Source organism: Haliotis rufescens, unplaced genomic scaffold, assembly GCF_023055435.1.
Source record: "Haliotis rufescens isolate VD_foot unplaced genomic scaffold, xgHalRufe1.0.p SCAF_3, whole genome shotgun sequence".
NCBI lineage: Eukaryota > Metazoa > Mollusca > Gastropoda > Lepetellida > Haliotidae > Haliotis > Haliotis rufescens.
In genome coordinates this window covers 45,912,640-45,932,072 of record NW_025964001.1, presented here as the reverse complement: position 1 = coordinate 45,932,072, position 19,433 = coordinate 45,912,640, and the positions used below count along the sequence as shown (strand labels likewise).

The 19,433-nt window shown below is 41.1% G+C and overlaps 1 protein-coding gene across 3 annotated transcripts; it reads left to right on the top strand.

The window, feature by feature from the left end:
* The first annotated feature begins 918 nt into the window (after nt 1-918).
* LOC124124512 (protein-L-isoaspartate(D-aspartate) O-methyltransferase-like) lies at nt 919-18,871 on the top strand. 3 transcript variants are annotated; one of them, XM_046487699.2, is made up of 8 exons: nt 919-1,048; nt 1,213-1,392; nt 5,285-5,421; nt 7,609-7,713; nt 8,831-9,043; nt 13,556-13,725; nt 16,414-16,454; nt 17,645-18,871. In XM_046487699.2, exons 2-7 carry the CDS (start codon nt 1,263-1,265, stop codon nt 16,436-16,438), a joined length of 780 nt encoding a protein of 259 aa, XP_046343655.1. In that variant the 5' UTR covers nt 919-1,048; nt 1,213-1,262; the 3' UTR covers nt 16,439-16,454; nt 17,645-18,871. The 3 variants fall into 3 exon arrangements, with proteins under 3 accessions (XP_046343655.1, XP_046343669.1, XP_046343662.1); XM_046487713.2 differs by lacking the exons at nt 919-1,048; nt 16,414-16,454 and having other exon boundaries at nt 1,082-1,392; nt 13,556-13,776; XM_046487706.2 differs by lacking the exons at nt 919-1,048; nt 16,414-16,454 and having other exon boundaries at nt 1,085-1,392.
* The last annotated feature ends 562 nt before the right edge of the window (nt 18,872-19,433 follow it).

Sequence of the window (19,433 nt, the reverse complement as noted above, 5' to 3'; positions counted from 1 at the left end):
CAGATTTACTCCAGGGTATTTCCGGTTTCGACTAAAAACCCGATAACGAATAATAACAATTCACAAGAGAGAAAAAAGACACTTCAAAGAAAACGGGTAACTTATTTTCGAATACAAGAATGTGCGATAACAGGACTGTTGAGAAATAACGTATCATAGCTAATTCGTAACGTGAAATGTGGAATCACGGCAAATCAGGGCCAATTAAAAGAGTATAACGAAATGTCGTACGTAATCCCTGCCCCCGGCAAACAACCAACGAAACATTAAAGGCGGACATCTACATTTTACGATAAATCGTCTTACGGCAAAAGTGAAAGGGATTTAGTAAGTCTTCTTAATTGGTAAACTTTGTATCCATATGTGTTTACATATTTTGAAAAGATGAATACTACCAATCACACATCTATTGGCGCACCCTTAGGACATGTACAGCTACCCGCTCCTTTTCCATTTTTCTTGTTAGGTTAATTCATTGAGATTATACAAATGCCTATTTTTGAAAACATGAAATATTCTGAACGTAAATCAGCGAACATCATTAACAAAACAAAACAATCGCTTGTTATTTCTTTTTATGCACATGAATTACAAGTCACCCTACTAAAGCTGAAACACATCTTGATAAGTATTAAGTGTGTGTGTGTGTGTGTGTGTGTGTGTGTGTGTGTGTAGTGTACGTGATAATATATATCTCCGCGACAAAGAATTTTCTTTTAGGGGAGAAGGAAATCTTAGAAAGACTGATCTACATTCCTTGGAGGAAGGCGAAGTATTTTTATTCTAGGTATTTATAGAGGCGTGCTCTTTTATATACACACATCGGGTAGTGTATTTTTACTTTTACTGCCACAAATGTCGGGAGATATTTTCTACTCGAAGTGTATTATTCTCTTGATAAATGGTCACGGAAATTCCAACCTGAAAGAGCGTGCGTCATTGCTTCTATTATTTCAATGAACGGCTATCTAGTGGTATGCGTTTATCGTCCCTTCATGAATGATGAGCACCTGTCGCTCAAAGGTGAAGGTCACTGTCGGCGGTCAAGGTCAGTAATGGGGGCTGGTCTGTGAGTGCGCGTGTCAGTTTAAAACGCGCAAGCGTCATCAAATGTACCAATGGCGATTTGACAACATCTGCAAGAAATACATTATGAACTAAGCTTTCAAATTATCATTACTAAATCTGCAATTCTTTTCCCTTATTTTGTAGTTTCGCCGAGTAATGGCGATGGCCATTAGCTGGAATCACTGGGATATGTGATGTTTTGGGACAGACTGAGAGCTGTCGTTTTAAGTTCAGTGTCTTTCGTCTTTGCTGTGCTGCCCAGGGCAACAATGGCGTGGAGATCGAGCGGTACCAGCAATTCCAATCTCGTAGACAACTTGCATGGTAAGCGAAATGCATCGAAATTAGGAGATCTGTTATATCTTTTGTTTTGCATCCGAAAGGTCTGGTCGACATTCCACTCTAGCCTATCGGGTAAATATCTCAAATTTTAGACATAGCAATAGCTTCTATTTCGGATTTTGAGATGTTAGAGCAATAACATATTGTTTGGATGTGTGAAAAACAAAATGATTGGTCTCGCTTTGGTATGTTTACTTCGGTTGTGTGGTTGTTATTATTGTGATAAACATACTAAGGCCACATGCACAGTATGCATACACAAAGGTAAAGTGCTTTGAAAGTGTTGGAAGTTCTGTTTTATGAACCAAAATATTTAATAGTGTTGTTATTTAGTTCATCCACATGAATGATTATATATTTATATTAAAACTAAACCTGTATACTTATGTATTTATATGTAATTATAAGTAATTAAGTAATACCAGTTCATGGAACAGATTTGTTGTTTGTATTACAAGATCAATGAATACCTAATTCCAGCGATAGTAATGCACTATATTTGAGCTGTGTGTATATATGCCCAGGTCTGCTACATGTGCAAGAGGTGGTAGATGAAAGATTGGGAAGTAACAAATGTCAGGGAATTATGGAAGTTTCCCACAATGCTAATTTTTACGTCTATATTGCAGTGCCAGCGGTAGAAACTAACATGTTTAAGCTACTAGTCCTTATAATGATAACATATAGCAAAACCCTTAAAAATGGCAAATTTCTACTCATCCTTATGATGCCTGAACTGTTTGGCAAGGACTACAGGACTAGTGCCAATTTCTAAAGTTGAGTGCTGAGAAGGGCCATGGTGTTGTTCCATCTTAAATTATGTTCTTAGTTTTTCTAACTAACCCTTCAACACAGCTTACTTCATAGTTTTATGATATTTATGCTAAAATATATTCCAATTGTAAGATTTCACCATCTTGTTTGTGTTGTTTTTTAACTGCTTTGGGGGTTGGAGTGATATCAAGATCCTCTTCAGCGGTAGAAACGAACATATTTAGTCTACTAGTCCTTATTCTTCCCCGCCCTTTAGGCGGGGAAGTATACGGGAGAGGTTAATTTTGTAGCATGTAAGTCGACATGTTGGTTTCTTTGAAATTTCAAGCCACACAGTTACCGAAACGAAACATACAAATCATGTGAAATGTGCGTGAAATGTTGATGTTTATCTTTTCCAGCAATAAGAGATACTTCCAAATCGTCTTGCTATTCTGAGACTTAGTCACTTTTCGTAATGCTGATAACCCATGAAATTTGTTCATTTTGTTTTTAAAAGAGCTAAAAATGATCCCATTTCGCTAAAGTTAACCGGTCTATATTTTGTAAGAATAAACTATTGCGCATTGAGCGATTATCTCCTTTAGCTATAGGCGTAGTATAGAAGTGATAAATTCACGCACTGACCTTGCATTGCTGTACATCGTATCTTATTCAAGCTGTATCACTGAGAGTGAGTGATTATCTCCCTTACCCAAACAGCTCAATTGCGCACTACCTTTGCAATGTATCGTATGTTATTCAGGCAGCCATCGAGAAACGTTCCAGGAAGGAATTTTGGCCAAGCCTGTCACGCACACTCAATTTTCACACTGCTATTGCAACATATTTTTCAACACGATTAAATAACAGGCTTCTATAAAGTATGACTTTCTTCAATAAACAACACATGTAAAACAACGGGTTTGATATGAGAATTTTTTTATTAGTTGTCTTCATAATCACAAGTATGGCGCTTGCTGTGCATAGTCGACGGCATTGTTTTAAATACTTCACTGTATGTAATGTATGGTACATACCGTTTCATGCGTCGGTTTACGTTTCTGCATGGTTTATTGCTTTGACAAAAAAAAATTAACTTCCAGCAGAGATCATACACCCGTATATGTTCTTTGCTTCTGGATACATAGGAATCAACAGGTTGGTCTGTAGTTTGCTATTATTTTCCCAAAAGATAATACGGTTGCATGATATCTTCACGATGTTTGGGTTGAACATAGTACAATTCTTCTAAACAAATTTCAAATCTAAGCCGGAAGCAATCACAACACAAACCCAGTTAACCAAACGGAACCATACACAAGAGTGAGTGAGGTAGTTGGGTTTAACGCTGTCTTGAACAGTATTCCATGTCAGCTTGATGTGGGAGGGAAGTCTGAAGTGATGCAGGTCTTAGACGTTCACCACTTTGGTGAAACCAACGAGTAAAGGTTTTGTGCTGACAACAAAATCGGGGCGAACCGAGATTCAAACACACTGTCATAGGTTTCTGGCGTGCCCAAGGGACACAACTCTGCATAGCAAATTCCAGCGCCTTCGGCGACTGGGCCAACCATGCCCCCGTAAACAACTGTAAGAAACTATTATACAACAAAGATGTTTTAGATGAGATATGTATTGCGGAACATTCCATGAAGAAACAGTGGCAATATTACACAATCACAAACTACAAAATACATGCACAATAAACGACAATTAAAAAACACAGGAACATTCAACATTCAAAAGAGGTACATTATAACAATTTAATTTCTAAAACAAGTGTATTATAATGATATGGAAACATTATGAGAATTGAGCAAAACTATGGTAATGTTGTACATACATGTACAAGGAATTTTTTTGTAATTGTTGATATGTTAACAGATCTTGGAAGCTGTTTCTGGATAACTGTTGGTAAACTTATTAAGAATCTGCACCTTTTAACAGAGTGTACCAAATTTTTTATCATGATTGGGGATTATTTGTGATTCTCTTTCTTGGTTGTATTATGTAAGACGTTGTTCAAATGGTTTTTTGTTTGTTTTGTATATCTACAATTTTTAGTTTCTGATTACTTAAACAAATTTTTGAGAAAAGTGAACTATGGCCTTTGTTTTTACAATATGTAAGATAATTCTCAATATTTATAGATAACGTGACCAAACTGTGTGTTCCTAACTAGTTGCTAGATAAATGGGAATCCATTAATGATTGCATGAATTTTTACATTTGAACTGAAGTATATTTAGAGTGGATTCATTACATTTTTTTGTGTTTACTATTTTAAAAGTTTGCTTTATTTACCCAACCAACATTTTGACCAGAAATATTGATATTTGCTGCAAAAGCATGCTTTAGAATGACATTTGTTGTGTTATCTATATAGGATTTTTTTATTGGTACTAATAATGGGTATATATCAAGTTTTGCCTGACTGGCCCAGTTTTCTTGCCTGGGTTTTCTTTGTGCTGACCAATTAAAGACACTGTTTCTTTTATTGTGCTTTCCAAAGATAAGTATATTTATAACAACCAATTTGTACTGAACACAAATTCTCTCCTCCCATAGCTTACACTTATTTCCTCTGCACATAACATTATATTGCGGGGAGCTATTGATGCTCTGCAGCAATCTCTACTTGTAATGATAACACATAGCAAAACACTTAAAAATGGCATATTTCTACTAGTCCTTATGATACCTTAACTATTGGCCAGTTTGGCAAGGTCTATAGGACTAGTGCCAATTTCTAATGCTGCTCTTGTGTGGAATTTGATGCCTCGATTGTTAGTGAAGCCGTTTGTGTCAAAGATTTCTGCTGGTCTGTACTCTGAATATTTAAAAAAGACGACGGTGAATGTTATTGCACTGGGCACACTTAAATTTATACTACCTACCACACCAAATTCAACAGGAGACAGTATTGCTTAATACTTAAAAGCCTTTTTTAAATAGTCAAACAACATATTTGTATGACTTTTATCTATAAGAAATATAATATCTATGTAAAATGACATGTATTTTAGTATTGTTAGTGTGATAATATTTTCACACATCGTGAAAAAAGGACATTTACATATTTCTCTCTAAAGTAAGCAATTTTGTTATTTTGTTTCAGCGAATGGAATTATCAAATCTCCACAAGTTGTTCAAGTAATGAAGGCTGTAGATCGAGTACACTTCTGCAAGTTCAACCCATACAATGACTCGCCGCAGAGTATAGGATATGCGGTAACAATTAGTGCACCCCACATGGTAAGTGATAATCATGGCAATAAAGGTTATCACACAAGTTTTGGGATGGTAAATAGCCTGTACATTGTATTTAACGAGCCTTCACAACAGTCAGTATAGTTACAACAGAAACCTATATTTTAGTGGCATTACTACAATACAGGTATAAAGACAATTGTTTTCAAATAATGTTAGCCACTAGCCATAGTGAAGCCACTCTAGTCTATGAGATGTCACGTTTGTTTTGTCTGCCTTGTTCAACACTTGTCATAATGTTATGAAATGCATCAGATGTTCCACACAGCGACAGTAAAAAACAAGGTAAAATTATGGACATGTGTTTGCCAAATCCAGTTGTTTTCAATTCGGGAAAAAAAACCAAGCCGCTGAGGAAGAGAAGCATAGATAAAGGAACTGAACCCACTAGCATCCTTACTAACATTGCTTTGCAATTTATATATCGATTTATATATCGATAGCGATAACAAGGGCCATGTATGTTTGTAAACACTGAAAGTAGTACCCAACAGGTACCATTTTTGTCCGTATCCTGCCGAGAAACATACCCATTATATGATAAATTGTTTCATCTGTTTTACACTGGAATAGATGCTCAGAATATTTGTTGTGTTTTGAATAGGTTATTGTATTTTGTTAGTGATCAGTAGCTATTTAATGTATCAGCTCTGCTACAATGCCATCAATTTATTGCTCTCCTGTCTATGAGCTGAGCTTCTGTCATGGTAAGGGTGAAATTATACATCGGTGCAATGGTGCATCGTGAGTCTTCATGCGATGATACGATACAAGATATGTTTTTTCTCTATCAATACAAGACGATACACTTAATTTACTTTAATTACTTACTACTAGTTTAATGACCTAAGCATTTTCTGTCAGTCAAATATGCACATTGTTTTGTAATTAGCGTTTCAAGTTCACTACTAAAAATAGCTCCTACGAACATGTGTCTACAGCCTAGCTTTTCTTTTTGAACCTGCTCTGAAATATTTATTGTAAGAAGTTTCCACGCGATTTGACGTAAATATGCGTATCACGATACATTTTGTATTGTAACCTATGTATCTTGATACATATATTGTGACCTTGCTATACCATTTCACCCCGTGTCATGGCCATGTCCATCATAGTCATTGTTTGTATCAACAAGTGTGTCTGATGGACTACTAAATTACTCAATACATTTCACCATGGTAACCATGTTGAAATGTCATTTTTTACAATAAAATCACTAGGGATGTCACGATTCACTGATTATACCGATGCATCGGTAGATAATTCTCATGATACAATACGGGATACATGTAAATTTATATGGATACAAAATTTTATTGAAATCAGTATCCATTTGTTTGCGTATTGATTGATTTTTCTTTCCCAATGGAAATGTCATCATATTTTCTGAATTTGACACATAGGAAAACTTGCTAGTGTCTGACACTTGTTTGAATAAACAGAATCAACCTTTTCTAAGTATTATTATTTTACAAATTAATCTGCTGATAGTGATTAGAACACATAATTGTGAATGTGATATGTAATTAAAAAGTTTGCTTCTAAATTTACACATAAAGGGTCGGTATTGCTGTATCGAGATACGTATCGTATCTTGACCTAAAAATCGAGATACATATCATATCGTGAGGTACCTGTATTGTGACACCCCCAAAAATCACCCATTTCTACATGTTTCATTGTGAAATTTGATATGTGATGTTACTAGTTCACATTTACAATCGAAGACATGGAAATTGATGTTTTGTGTTACACAAGTAGAATGCCTGCAATTAACATGAGCAATCAGTTTTCAGAGCATACTCACACCTGACATATAATGTTCACCGGAGTATTAATAAAGGTATTGTGAGCCCAATACCTGTAGTGCTTTCTCCGGACCGACAATTAACATTGATACCATGCTGTCCCTTACGGACATGACACAACAGTTCCAGTGTTTCAATCCCATGTAAAGCCTGCACTTTTTATCTTCCTGTTTGAGTTGCTTACACCTTGAATTAACTGCAAGTGTGTGACTGTGAAATGTTACCATGTGAGCTTCAATGCTGTGGCACTATTTTCATTTTCACACATAGGTTTGATAGATTGTTGAGAAGTCGACATGATATTAATCCAGTAAAACTGTGACATTGATCTGCTGGTGAAGTGACTTTTCCCTGTACTTGCCAGCATGCACATGCCCTGGAGTTGCTGTCGGAGAACCTGAAGGAGGGTGGGCGTGCCCTGGACGTTGGATCAGGCAGTGGCTACCTCACCGCATGCATGGCATTGATGGTAGGCAGATGGGGGCACTCCGGAGTAGATAGGTCATCCCTACCACATGCTTCTTGTAAAAGCCAAGGGATCAAAGGTGGTCATAAGAGTCACTCTTAGCTGTGGCGGGATCTTCTTATTTTGATAGACTGTTGCTGTGTCCAGACAGTGACTTTGACACAAAAAGCTGTACATAATTCAATGACTTTGACCCAAGAAATGTAATAAGTGATAGTCTATGGCAAAGGTCAGTAAGCGAAATAAACAAAACACAAAATTGCTAAAGCCATTTCGTCACAAATCAACAAAACTGGCAGATAAACCATAACAAATCATTGCAATACTGTTCACTATTGGATGAATATAGACGATCTGGCCAATAAATGTCGAGATAAGAAAAGCGCTTGACTAAGTCACTATTTTCTCTTTGTTTTTTAATATTTCAAGGCGAAGTCGCTACAAATGGATATTTAACCTAGAAATAGACAAGGGGTAACCCTGATGGTAACAGACAAGCTGACTTTGTTCGAAAAATGAATATCACCGATGTTTTGTTCAACAACAAAGATTTATAAGTACTTTATTTACCAATTTTACCTATAAAACCTGGTAATTACCGGTAAACGGGAACAATGACTAAAGCTCCTGACAGTGTTTCCCTATGTTACAGAAAGTATGATGCAAAGACATGCACTGCAAAGACATGATGGTGACCGATGGCCATCTGAAACTCTGTTTCAGCACCATATATACACTTGGGGGATTCCCCTTGGGCTTCTGTGACACAGCCATGATATCACTCACTCACTCATTCACTCAGCACGAGCATAGGTTTGTCTGGTCTCGGCATGTTGCAGGCTGCAATGGTCATGATGATACAGCTGTAATATTGCCCAGTGCTCATTTCCGGAGCATCTTATAGAGTTTTAACCTAAGTTTGGTTGGCTCATGATGTGTTGTTTGCTAGGAGGCCTGGTTACACAGGGACAACATTGGCACATGCTGTGTTGGTAACATTACCATTTCCTTGTTTAATGTAGAATATAATATTCATCGACTTGCCAGATGTTGAAAAGGAACATCCTCATGTGAGTCAGTTTTGCCAGGCGTATACAGCTGTGTTGTCCTGTATCTGCAGGTGGGGGAGAAGGGTGTGGCTGTGGGTATAGACCACATAGATGAGCTTATCCAGATGGCTACCACCAACGTCAGGAAGGACAAGAGCCTGGGCCAACTTCTGGATAGAGGTCAGCTGAAATTTGTTCTGGGTGATGGCAGACTTGGCTTCGAGGAAGATGCACCATTTGATGCTATACATGTAGGAGCTGCAGCACCTGAGCTGCCCCAGGCTGTAAGTCAGTCCAACTGTATGTACCTGTCTGTAGAGTCCTGTACCTCCATACACCTGCATGAACCTGTCTGTAGAGTCCTGTACCTCCATACACGTGCATGAACCTGTCTGTAGAGTCCTTTACCCCAATACACCTTATGCACCTGTCTGTAGAGTCCTGTACCTAAATACACCTGTATGTACCTGTCTGTAGAGTCCTGTACCTCGATACACCTGTATGCACCTGTCTGTAGAGTCCTGTACCCCAATACACCTTATTTACCTGTCTGTAGAGTCCTGTACCTCCATACACCTGTATGTACCTGTCTGTAGAGTCCTGTACCTCCATACACCTGTATGTACCTGTCTGTAGAGTCCTGTACCTAAATACACCTGTATGTACCTGTCTGTAGAGTCCTGTACCTCAATACACCTTATGCACCTGTCTGTAGAGTCCTGTACCTCCATACACCTGTATGCACCTGTCTGTAGAGTCCTGTACCTCCATACACGTGCATGAACCTGTCTGTAGAGTCCTGTACCTCCATACACCTGTATGTACCTGTCTGTAGAGTCCTGTACCTCCATACACCTGTGTGCACCTGTCTGTAGAGTCCTGCACCTCAATACTCCTTATGCACCTGTCTGTAGAGTCCTGTACCCCAATACACCTTATGTCCCTGTCTGTAGAGTCCTGTACCTCAATACACCTGTATGTACCTGTCTGTAGAGTCCTGTACCTCCATACACGTGCATGAACCTGTCTGTAGAGTCCTTTACCCCAATACATCTATGCACCTGTCTGTCGAGTCCTGTACCTCCATACACCTTTTGCACCTGTCTGTAGAGTCCTGTACCCCAATACACCTGAATGCACCTGTCTGTAGAGTCCTGTACCTCCATACACCTCTATGCACCTGTCTGTAGAGTCCTGTACCCCAATACACCTTATGCACCTGTCTGTAGAGTCCTGTACCTCCATACACCTGTATGTACCTGTCTGTAGAGTCCTGTACCCCAATACACCTTATGTACCTGTCTGTAGAGTCCTGCACCTCCATACACCTGCATGAACCTGTCTGTAGAGTCCTGTACCTCCATACACCTGTATGTACCTGTCTGTAGAGTCCTGTACCCCAATACACCTTATGTACCTGTCTGTAGAGTCCTGCACCTCCATACACCTGCATGAACCTGTCTGTAGAGTCCTGTACCTCCATACACCTGTGTGCACCTGTCTGTAGAGTCCTGTACCTCCATACACCTGTATGTACCTGTCTGTAGAGTCCTGTACCTCCATACACCTGTATGCACCTGTCTGTAGAGTCCTGTACCTCAATACTCCTTATGCACCTGTCTGTAGAGTCCTGTACCCCAATACACCTTATGTCCCTGTCTGTAGAGTCCTGTACCTCAATACACCTGTATGTACCTGTCTGTAGAGTCCTGTACCTCCATACACGTGCATGAACCTGTCTGTAGAGTCCTTTACCCCAATACATCTATGCACCTGTCTGTCGAGTCCTGTACCTCCATACACCTTTTGCACCTGTCTGTAGAGTCCTGTACCCCAATACACCTGAATGCACCTGTCTGTAGAGTCCTGTACCTCCATACACCTCTATGCACCTGTCTGTAGAGTCCTGTACCCCAATACACCTTATGCACCTGTCTGTAGAGTCCTGTACCTCCATACACCTGTATGTACCTGTCTGTAGAGTCCTGTACCCCAATACACCTTATGTACCTGTCTGTAGAGTCCTGCACCTCCATACACCTGCATGAACCTGTCTGTAGAGTCCTGTACCCCAATACACCTTATGCACCTTTCTGTAGAGTCCTGTACCTCCATACACCTGTATGCACCTGTCTGTAGAGTCCTGTACCCCAATACACCTTATGCACCTGTCTGTAGAGTCCTGTACCCCAATACACCTTATGCACCTGTCTGTAGAGTCCTGTACCTCCATACACCTGTATGCACCTGTCTGTAGAGTCCTGTACCCCAATACACCTTATGTACCTGTCTGTAGAGTCCTGTACCTCAATACACCTGTATGCACCTGTCTGTAGAGTCCTGTATCTCAATACACCTGATGTACCTGTCTGTAGAGTCCTGTACCTCCATACACCTTATGTACCTGTCTGTAGAGTCCTGTACCTCCATACACCTGCATGCACCTTTCTGTAGAGTCCTGTACCCCAATACACCTTATGCACCTGTCTGTAGAGTCCTGTACCTCAATACACCTGATGTACCTGTCTGTAGAGTCCTGTACCTCCATACACCTGCATGCACCTGTCTGTAGAGTCCTGTACCCAAATACACCTGTATGTACCTGTCTGTAGAGTCCTGTACCCCAATACACCTTATGCACCTGTCTGTAGAGTCCTGTACCTCCATACACCTGTATGTACCTGTCTGTAGAGTCCTGTACCCCAATACACCTTATGTACCTGTCTGTAGAGTCCTGCACCTCCATACACCTGCATGAACCTGTCTGTAGAGTCCTGTACCCCAATACACCTTATGCACCTTTCTGTAGAGTCCTGTACCTCCATACACCTGTATGCACCTGTCTGTAGAGTCCTGTACCCCAATACACCTTATGCACCTGTCTGTAGAGTCCTGTACCCCAATACACCTTATGCACCTGTCTGTAGAGTCCTGTACCTCCATACACCTGTATGCACCTGTCTGTAGAGTCCTGTACCTCCATACACCTTATGTACCTGTCTGTAGAGTCCTGTACCTCAATACACCTGTATGCACCTGTCTGTAGAGTCCTGTATCTCAATACACCTGATGTACCTGTCTGTAGAGTCCTGTACCTCCATACACCTTATGTACCTGTCTGTAGAGTCCTGTACCTCCATACACCTGCATGCACCTTTCTGTAGAGTCCTGTACCCCAATACACCTTATGCACCTGTCTGTAGAGTCCTGTACCTCAATACACCTGATGTACCTGTCTGTAGAGTCCTGTACCTCCATACACCTGCATGCACCTGTCTGTAGAGTCCTGTACCCAAATACACCTGTATGTACCTGTCTGTAGAGTCCTGTACCTCAATACACCTTATGTACCTGTCTGTAGAGTCCTGTACCTCCATACCCCTGTATGCACCTGTCTGTAGAGTCCTGTACCTCAATACACCTTATGCACCTGTCTGTAGAGTCCTGTACCCCAATACACCTTAAGTACCTGTCTGTAGAGTCCTGTACCTCCATACACCTGTATGCACCTGTCTGTAGAGTCCTGTACCTCCATACACCTGTATGCACCTGTCTGTAGAGTCCTGTACCTCAATACACCTTATGTACCTGTCTGTAGAGTCCTGTACCTCCATACACCTTATGTACCTGTCTGTAGAGTCCTGTACCCCAATACACCTTATGTACCTGTCTGTAGAGTCCTGTACCTCCATACACCTGTATGCACCTGTCTGTAGAGTCCTGTACCTCAATACACCTTATGTACCTGTCTGTAGAGTCCTGTACCTCCATACACCTGTATGCACCTGTCTGTAGAGTCCTGCACCCCAATACACCTTATGTACCTGTCTGTAGAGTCCTGTACCTCCATACACCTGTGTGCACCTGTCTGTAGAGTCATGTACCTCAATACACCTGTATACACCTGTCTGTAGAGTCCTGTGCCTCCATACACCTGTATGTACCTGCCTAGAGTCCTGTACCCAAATACACCTTATGTACCTGTCTGTAGAGTCCTGTACATCAATACACCTGTATGCACCTGTCTGTAGAGTCATGTACCTCAATACACCTTATGTACCTGTCTGTACTGTCCTGTACCTCAATACACCTTATGCACCTGTCTATAGAGTCCTGTACCTCCATACACCTGTATGCACCTGTCTGTAGAGTCCTGTACCTCCATACACCTGTATGCACCTGTCTGTAGAGTCCTGTACCTCCATACACCTGTATGTACCTGTCTGTAGAGTCATGTACCTCCATACACCTGTATGTACCTGTCTGTAGAGTCATGTACCTCCATACACCTGTATGCACCTATCTGTAGAGTCCTGTACCCCAATACACCTTATGCACCTGTCTGTAGAGTCCTGTACCTCCATACACCTGTATGCACCTGTCTATAGAGTCCTGTACCCCAATACACCTTATGTACCTGTCTGTAGAGTCATGTACCTCCATACACCTGCATGCACCTGTCTGTAGGCAGTCCTGTACTTGTCCTGTACTTCAGTACATCTGAATGTTACTTGTGTAGCAGAATGTTAGTCCTACACCCACCCCTGTTGCCTACACCTTTGTAAATTGTTACTACTTTACACCCCTTCGGTGATCCTAAGTCAGGATAGGTTCCCAGTACCTCATGCTTGTCATTAGTGTCCAGTAAACAGGGAATTGTTGTAAGGGTCTGTTTCTGGCTGATTGCAGGTCACCCCGCTTGCATAGCTTCGTGCTCAGTCTCATTCTGCAGCATTCCCTCACTGACTGTTTTACTGTTCAACTCTGTCTGAGTGTAGGTTGCTGTATGTTTACAGTTGGTGGATCAGCTGAAACCAGGAGGCCGGTTGATCATCCCAGTGGGAGGACAGGGAGAGAACCAGAAGCTGATGCAGATTGACAAGACCCTTGATGGCCAGGTGGTCAGGAAGAACCTGATGGGGGTCATCTATGTGCCACTGACTAGCAAGGACAAGCAGTGGCCCAGGTGGAGATAGTAGCTGGCACAGCATGTACTTGCATGGGTCATACAGCAGAGGTGCATGCTTAGGGAACACAGCACAGGGACATGCTTAGGGAACACAGCACAGGGACATGCTTAGGGAAACAGGTGCTTGCTTAGGGAAACAAGTGCTTGCTTAGGAAAACAAGTGCTTGCTTAGGGAAACAGGTGCTTGCTTAGGGAAACAAGTGCTTGCTTAGGGAACACAGCACAGGTGCATGCTTAGGGAAACAGGTGCATGCTTATGGAAACAGGTGCTTGCTAAGGGAAACAGGTGCTTGCTTAGGGAAACAAGTGCTTGCTTAGGGAAACAGGTGCTTGCTTAGGGAAACAAGTGCTTGCTTAGGGAACACAGCACAGGTGCATGCTTAGGGAAACAGGTGCATGCTTATGGAAACAGGTGCTTGCTAAGGGAAACAGGTGCTTGCTTAGGGAAACACAGCAAATTCCATGCGGGTATGAGGTGTCTCCCCTCAGTGTCAGGTAGTGCAGGTATAAGGTGTTCCCTCTCAGTGTCAGGTAGTACAGGTATATATTGTCTCCCCTCATTATCAGGTAGTACAGGTATAATATGTCTCCCCTTCAGTGGCAGGTATAAGGTGTTCCCTCTCAGTGTCAGGTAGTGCAGGTATAAGGTGTTCCCTCTCAGTGTCAGGTAGTGCAGGTATAAGATGTCTCCCTCTCAGTGTCAGGTAGTGCAGGTATAAGGTGTCTCCCTCTCAGTGTCAGGTAGTGCAGGTATAAGGTGTTCCCTCTCAGTGTCAGGTAGTGCAGGTATAAGGTGTTCCCTCACAGTGTCAGGTAGTGCAGGTATAAGATGTCTCCCTCTCAGTGTCAGGTAGTGCAGGTATAAGGTGTCTCCCCCTCAGTGTCAGGTAGTGCAGGTATAAGGTGTTCCCTCACAGTGTCAGGTAGTGCAGGTATAAGGTGTTCCCTCACAGTGTCAGGTAGTGCAGGTATAAGGTGTTCCCTCACAGTGTCAGGTAGTGCAGGTATAAGGTGTCTCCCCCTCAGTGTCAGGTAGTGCAGGTATAAGGTGTTCCCTCACAGTGTCAGGTAGTGCAGGTTTAAGGTGTTCCCTCACAGTGTCAGGTAGTGCAGGTATAAGGTGTTCCCTCACAGTGTCAGGTAGTGCAGGTATAAGGTGTCTCCCTCTCAGTGTCAGGTAGTGCAGGTATAAGGTGTCTCCCTCTCAGTGTCAGGTAGTGCAGGTATAAGGTGTCTCCCTCTCAGTGTCAGGTAGTGCAGGTTTAAGGTGTTCCCTCACAGTGTCAGGTAGTGCAGGTATAAGGTGTCTCCCTCTCAGTGTCAGGTAGTGCAGGTATAAGGTGTTCCCTCACAGTGTCAGGTAGTGCAGGTATAAGGTGTCTCCCTCTCAGTGTCAGGTAGTGCAGGTATAAGGTGTTCCCTCACAGTGTCAGGTAGTGCAGGTATAAGGTGTTCCCTCTCAGTGTCAGGTAGTGCAGGTATAAGGTGTCTCCCTCTCAGTGTCAGGTAGTGCAGGTATAAGGTGTCTCCCTCTCAGTGTCAGGTAGTGCAGGTATAAGGTGTTCCCTCACAGTACATGTGTGTATGTTGATGCTAGTGCCAGGTAGTGCAGGTGTGCTGGAAAACACTGTGTGATGGGAGTAACCTGCTTTAGTAACATGGCTTAGTATCTGGCGCTGGTCGTTTTCATTACAAAATGTACTACTGATCTATATAATGTGCCTAATAACAGAAACGGAATCATGACTGTTGCCACTGATATTTTGGTAATGAGAAGACAGGTTTGTTATCACTTGAATCTTTAAGGACCCATGGATCACGAACTATTATTGTATTCCAATCCACCTGACAATATTGCAGCAGTGTATAGCATATACAGCAATATTATGTAGAAAGTAATTAATCTGTTTGTTACAGATAGTTTTATGTGAAGCTGTTGTCTCCCCACATTTTGTCTACATTTTCATAGAAAAATAGACTGTTATAACATAATAACATAATATATATATAATAATCTACATGCAACTCAGAATGATGGGTTATCTGTCCCTCATGCAATAATGTTGAAAGTCCCAAGCTTTGGCTTACTCAGGATAGATTGTCCTTGATTCTGTGTAGTACACAGGTTATTCACTAAATGTATTGGCAAAAAAACTATAACTGATGATGATTCTGATTATTAGTTGTAGCAGTATCAATCGGGGTACATGTGGTTTTATGCATCCCTCGCTAGGTTTTATGCCACGAGCAGGATCCTGCAACAACTAATTTATCTTACCAACATGTTTTAATGTGACATTGTAAAAAAATTAACACAAATTCAAAATTGATAGAAAACAGCTGTTCGATTCAGCTAAGGTTAACTTGTGCTATGTCACATGACTTTCATTGACTTGGAAAAAGAGTGTTGCTTTTTGCTTTGATGCAAGGTATAAGAGATTTATTCACCCGCTCAGAAATATATTTCCATACCCAGCAGAATTCATAGTTTTTTATCAAGATCACATGAACCAATCAGATGTCGTCATTCTGACATGGAGGTATGATAAAGCAACTTGGCCCTATTGCATACATCCACAATGACTTACAATGAATTCCTGGAGGGAGACAACTCTTCCAGCTTTGCATGCAGTAGTTTTGTGGTTCAGCTGAGATTGATGTAAGGTCTGTTGTCTGTTTGTGTAGGTACAGTCAATGCTGTCTGTTGTAAGGGGGAGCTCTTGTAGGTAGGATTTAGTTGCCAATTCACACTGTAGAAACTTATTATCAAACACAGTGGTGTTAATTCCTTTGGTTATTCAGTTAATACACCATCTTCCCGAGGCAAGGGAGTTAACTGACTGTATTGTAAGTCCAGTTTCCACCCTTGCTAAACTAGGCTGGGATTTCGGAGTTATGTTTTGGAATGAGTACGAGTCTATGCATAGTCCAATCAATATCGCGTTATGAAATTGCCATCTGGTTTGTAAACTGCTGTGCACTTATCAGTTAATTGCAGAATTTGCAAAGCATGTGTACCGTCAATTTTGGTGTTGACAGGTATTTTCCAAATCTTTTTAATCAAGGTGCTCATGTACAGTGATGCATTTTGCGAAATAAGACCCGTTTTATTACAATATAGATCTTGATTATCAATCAGATTGTCTTGACTGCACGTCACCATTCTGCTTGAAACAAATGCAAGTAATATGATAGGTGGAATCTAGGAGGGACATAGAAGGGACATGACTCGTAATAGCCACTGGTGGCGCTATGATCTATCCTAAAAATTCCAGCCTAGTTTGAGTTATGTATTGACTGCATTTCGAATATAACACTTCATAAGTAGATTGCATCCTTGATTATCTAGGGTACTATGTCACCATTCTATTAGGATAAATACCCTGAATGACACAATGCTAACAATAGCCATCCAATCCAATTACGCTTTTCTTTCATGACTGCAGTAAGCGGCAATGTCACCATGACTCACTCGCCTTGTTGCATATGGTCAAAAAATAAAACTGAAAATGTCTGGTAACATAAGATCTTCCTTCCCAATATCGTAACAATCAGAATAACAGCTTTGGTATTGAAAAGGTCATATTCTGATTCAGTTATATATATCAGGTCTCTCATACAATTTGAATGTCGATGTATGATGATCTCACATTCAGAAGTGGTATTGTAGTTGGTTATAGATTTCAAGCTGATGAACGATAGAAACTGAGTGTAAAGTTAGTGATAACTGAGGTGATTATGTCACTCCTGAAATGAAGTAATGGTGGCAAATGGGTCCAGGGTATTTATACACTGGATAATCGAGGAATTTGAAGAAAGTAGGGTGAACTGTTTGTTGTGAGCAGTATGGAGACATTAGCTGATTTCTGTTGCCTCTTGAGACAATACCTCCCTGTAGCTGTATCTTACATTTCAGACCCAAACCGGAGCTGTGAGTACAAGAAGCCCTGCTGCTGACCAGTTTGAGTCCCAGTGATAGTGTCTCCAACTGTCTTACGCTTTCTGACAGCCTTGACCTTGATGTGATGAGGTCGGCACTACAGTCAGTGTCGCTGGTGTTCACATGCCACTTTGTGCAGTAGTCACCACGGCAAATGTAGAGCAACATGCCAGTTGAAGCAGTGTTTCTCACCTGACTGTAATTGTGTTGATTGTTTTAACCACGTTTCCCGAGTTATGTTTTACCGTACAGTTAACCTGAATTCTGATACATGTTCCACACTGAGCTTATTTGTTAGATGAAAGCAAGTGTTACAGTAGAATGATACATTTGATTTGTTTTTGTTCATTATTTTAGTGTAGACCTGTAATACACTGTAGCATATTTTATTTTACACTTTGTGTACAGGTGAATGTTGCGACAAATCAGTCCTTTTTATGCTGATCATCTCAAACCCCTACGATCCTGTCCATAGTCCCAGGTAGATGACAAACATAGGAATCAAGCCAGCTCCACCATGTCAGATCTCTTCAGGTCAAAACTTAGAAATTACAAACATGGCAAGGTAACTCTGGGCCTGCCCTGTATGTTCACTTCAACCTTGTGCTGTGGATGTGTCCAGGTGTACATAGGTCACTATGCTGAGTGTATATATTTGTCACTGACTGTGGGCGAGGGGTGTATATTTCATGCAGCTGTCAGCTGGAGTAGTGTCATGTGTCATGTGTCATGTGACAGGCAGTCTGGAATGGCACCATTGTCATTACATATTTAGGTGGCTCACATACATTTCAAAAAGGAATTTTTGGCATTGTGTTAAATACATAGCCCTTGTTCCAGTTTCAAATGCTTTTTTCTTCAATGAAATGTTAAGTATCTAGTTGTAGTGATCACTATGGAGAAAAGCAATGGCAGTAAAAATATGTCTGGATGATAAAGTTTGTAGTATATTAGTAGCTTGAGCTCTGTGAGATTGTCTAAATGAGCATTATTTATCATGGTGTCGTCTCTTAACAACACTCACTGTTGTATGATGCTACAACTAGACCTAAAACCAAACTGGTCAATTTCTTGCTCTTCTTTGCAAAGGCAACTGTGGACTGTTGCCAACCCTCTGCTGATTAGAGCAAATTGTCCATCTACATTTGTGTGCTTGTTTTGTAACAGTTTGTACATATTTGCTCATTAAACTGCTTAAACAAGCTCTTGGTTCCTTATTAAAAGAGATTTGATAGTTTTGATATTAAAGATAACATTTGGGATAGATTTGGGGTTCAGTGTAGCAATCTATGCTATCAACCAAGTCTGGAAGTCTGAACCTCTGAACTGCCACTTACCACCAGCATAGCTTGCTGGGGACCACTCTAACCCAGAGTCTGAAACTTGTCCCTAAAAGTTGAAATATTGTAATAATTGCACAATTATAACTTTTGTTGAGCCATTTGTAACTATGGATGAGCCTTGGGTTCAACACGATCAGCCAGAGGTTAAACAAGGCAGGGGAAACATCCAGTATCGACTCAGACAAAGAAGGCAAAAGTCTGTTCCTTCACTAAAGGTGTGGTGTTCCACCAGGACAATGCACCTGTGCATAAGTCTGTTGTCACAATGCATGACTGTGGCTTTGAACTCACTGAACATCTGCCATATTCACTGGATTTGGTACCATCACATATCCACCTCTTCCCAAACTTGACAGAAAGAACTATCTGATGATGTCATTTCTGCTGTGGTGGATGTTTCACCCCACCAGTGGGATGCAGGA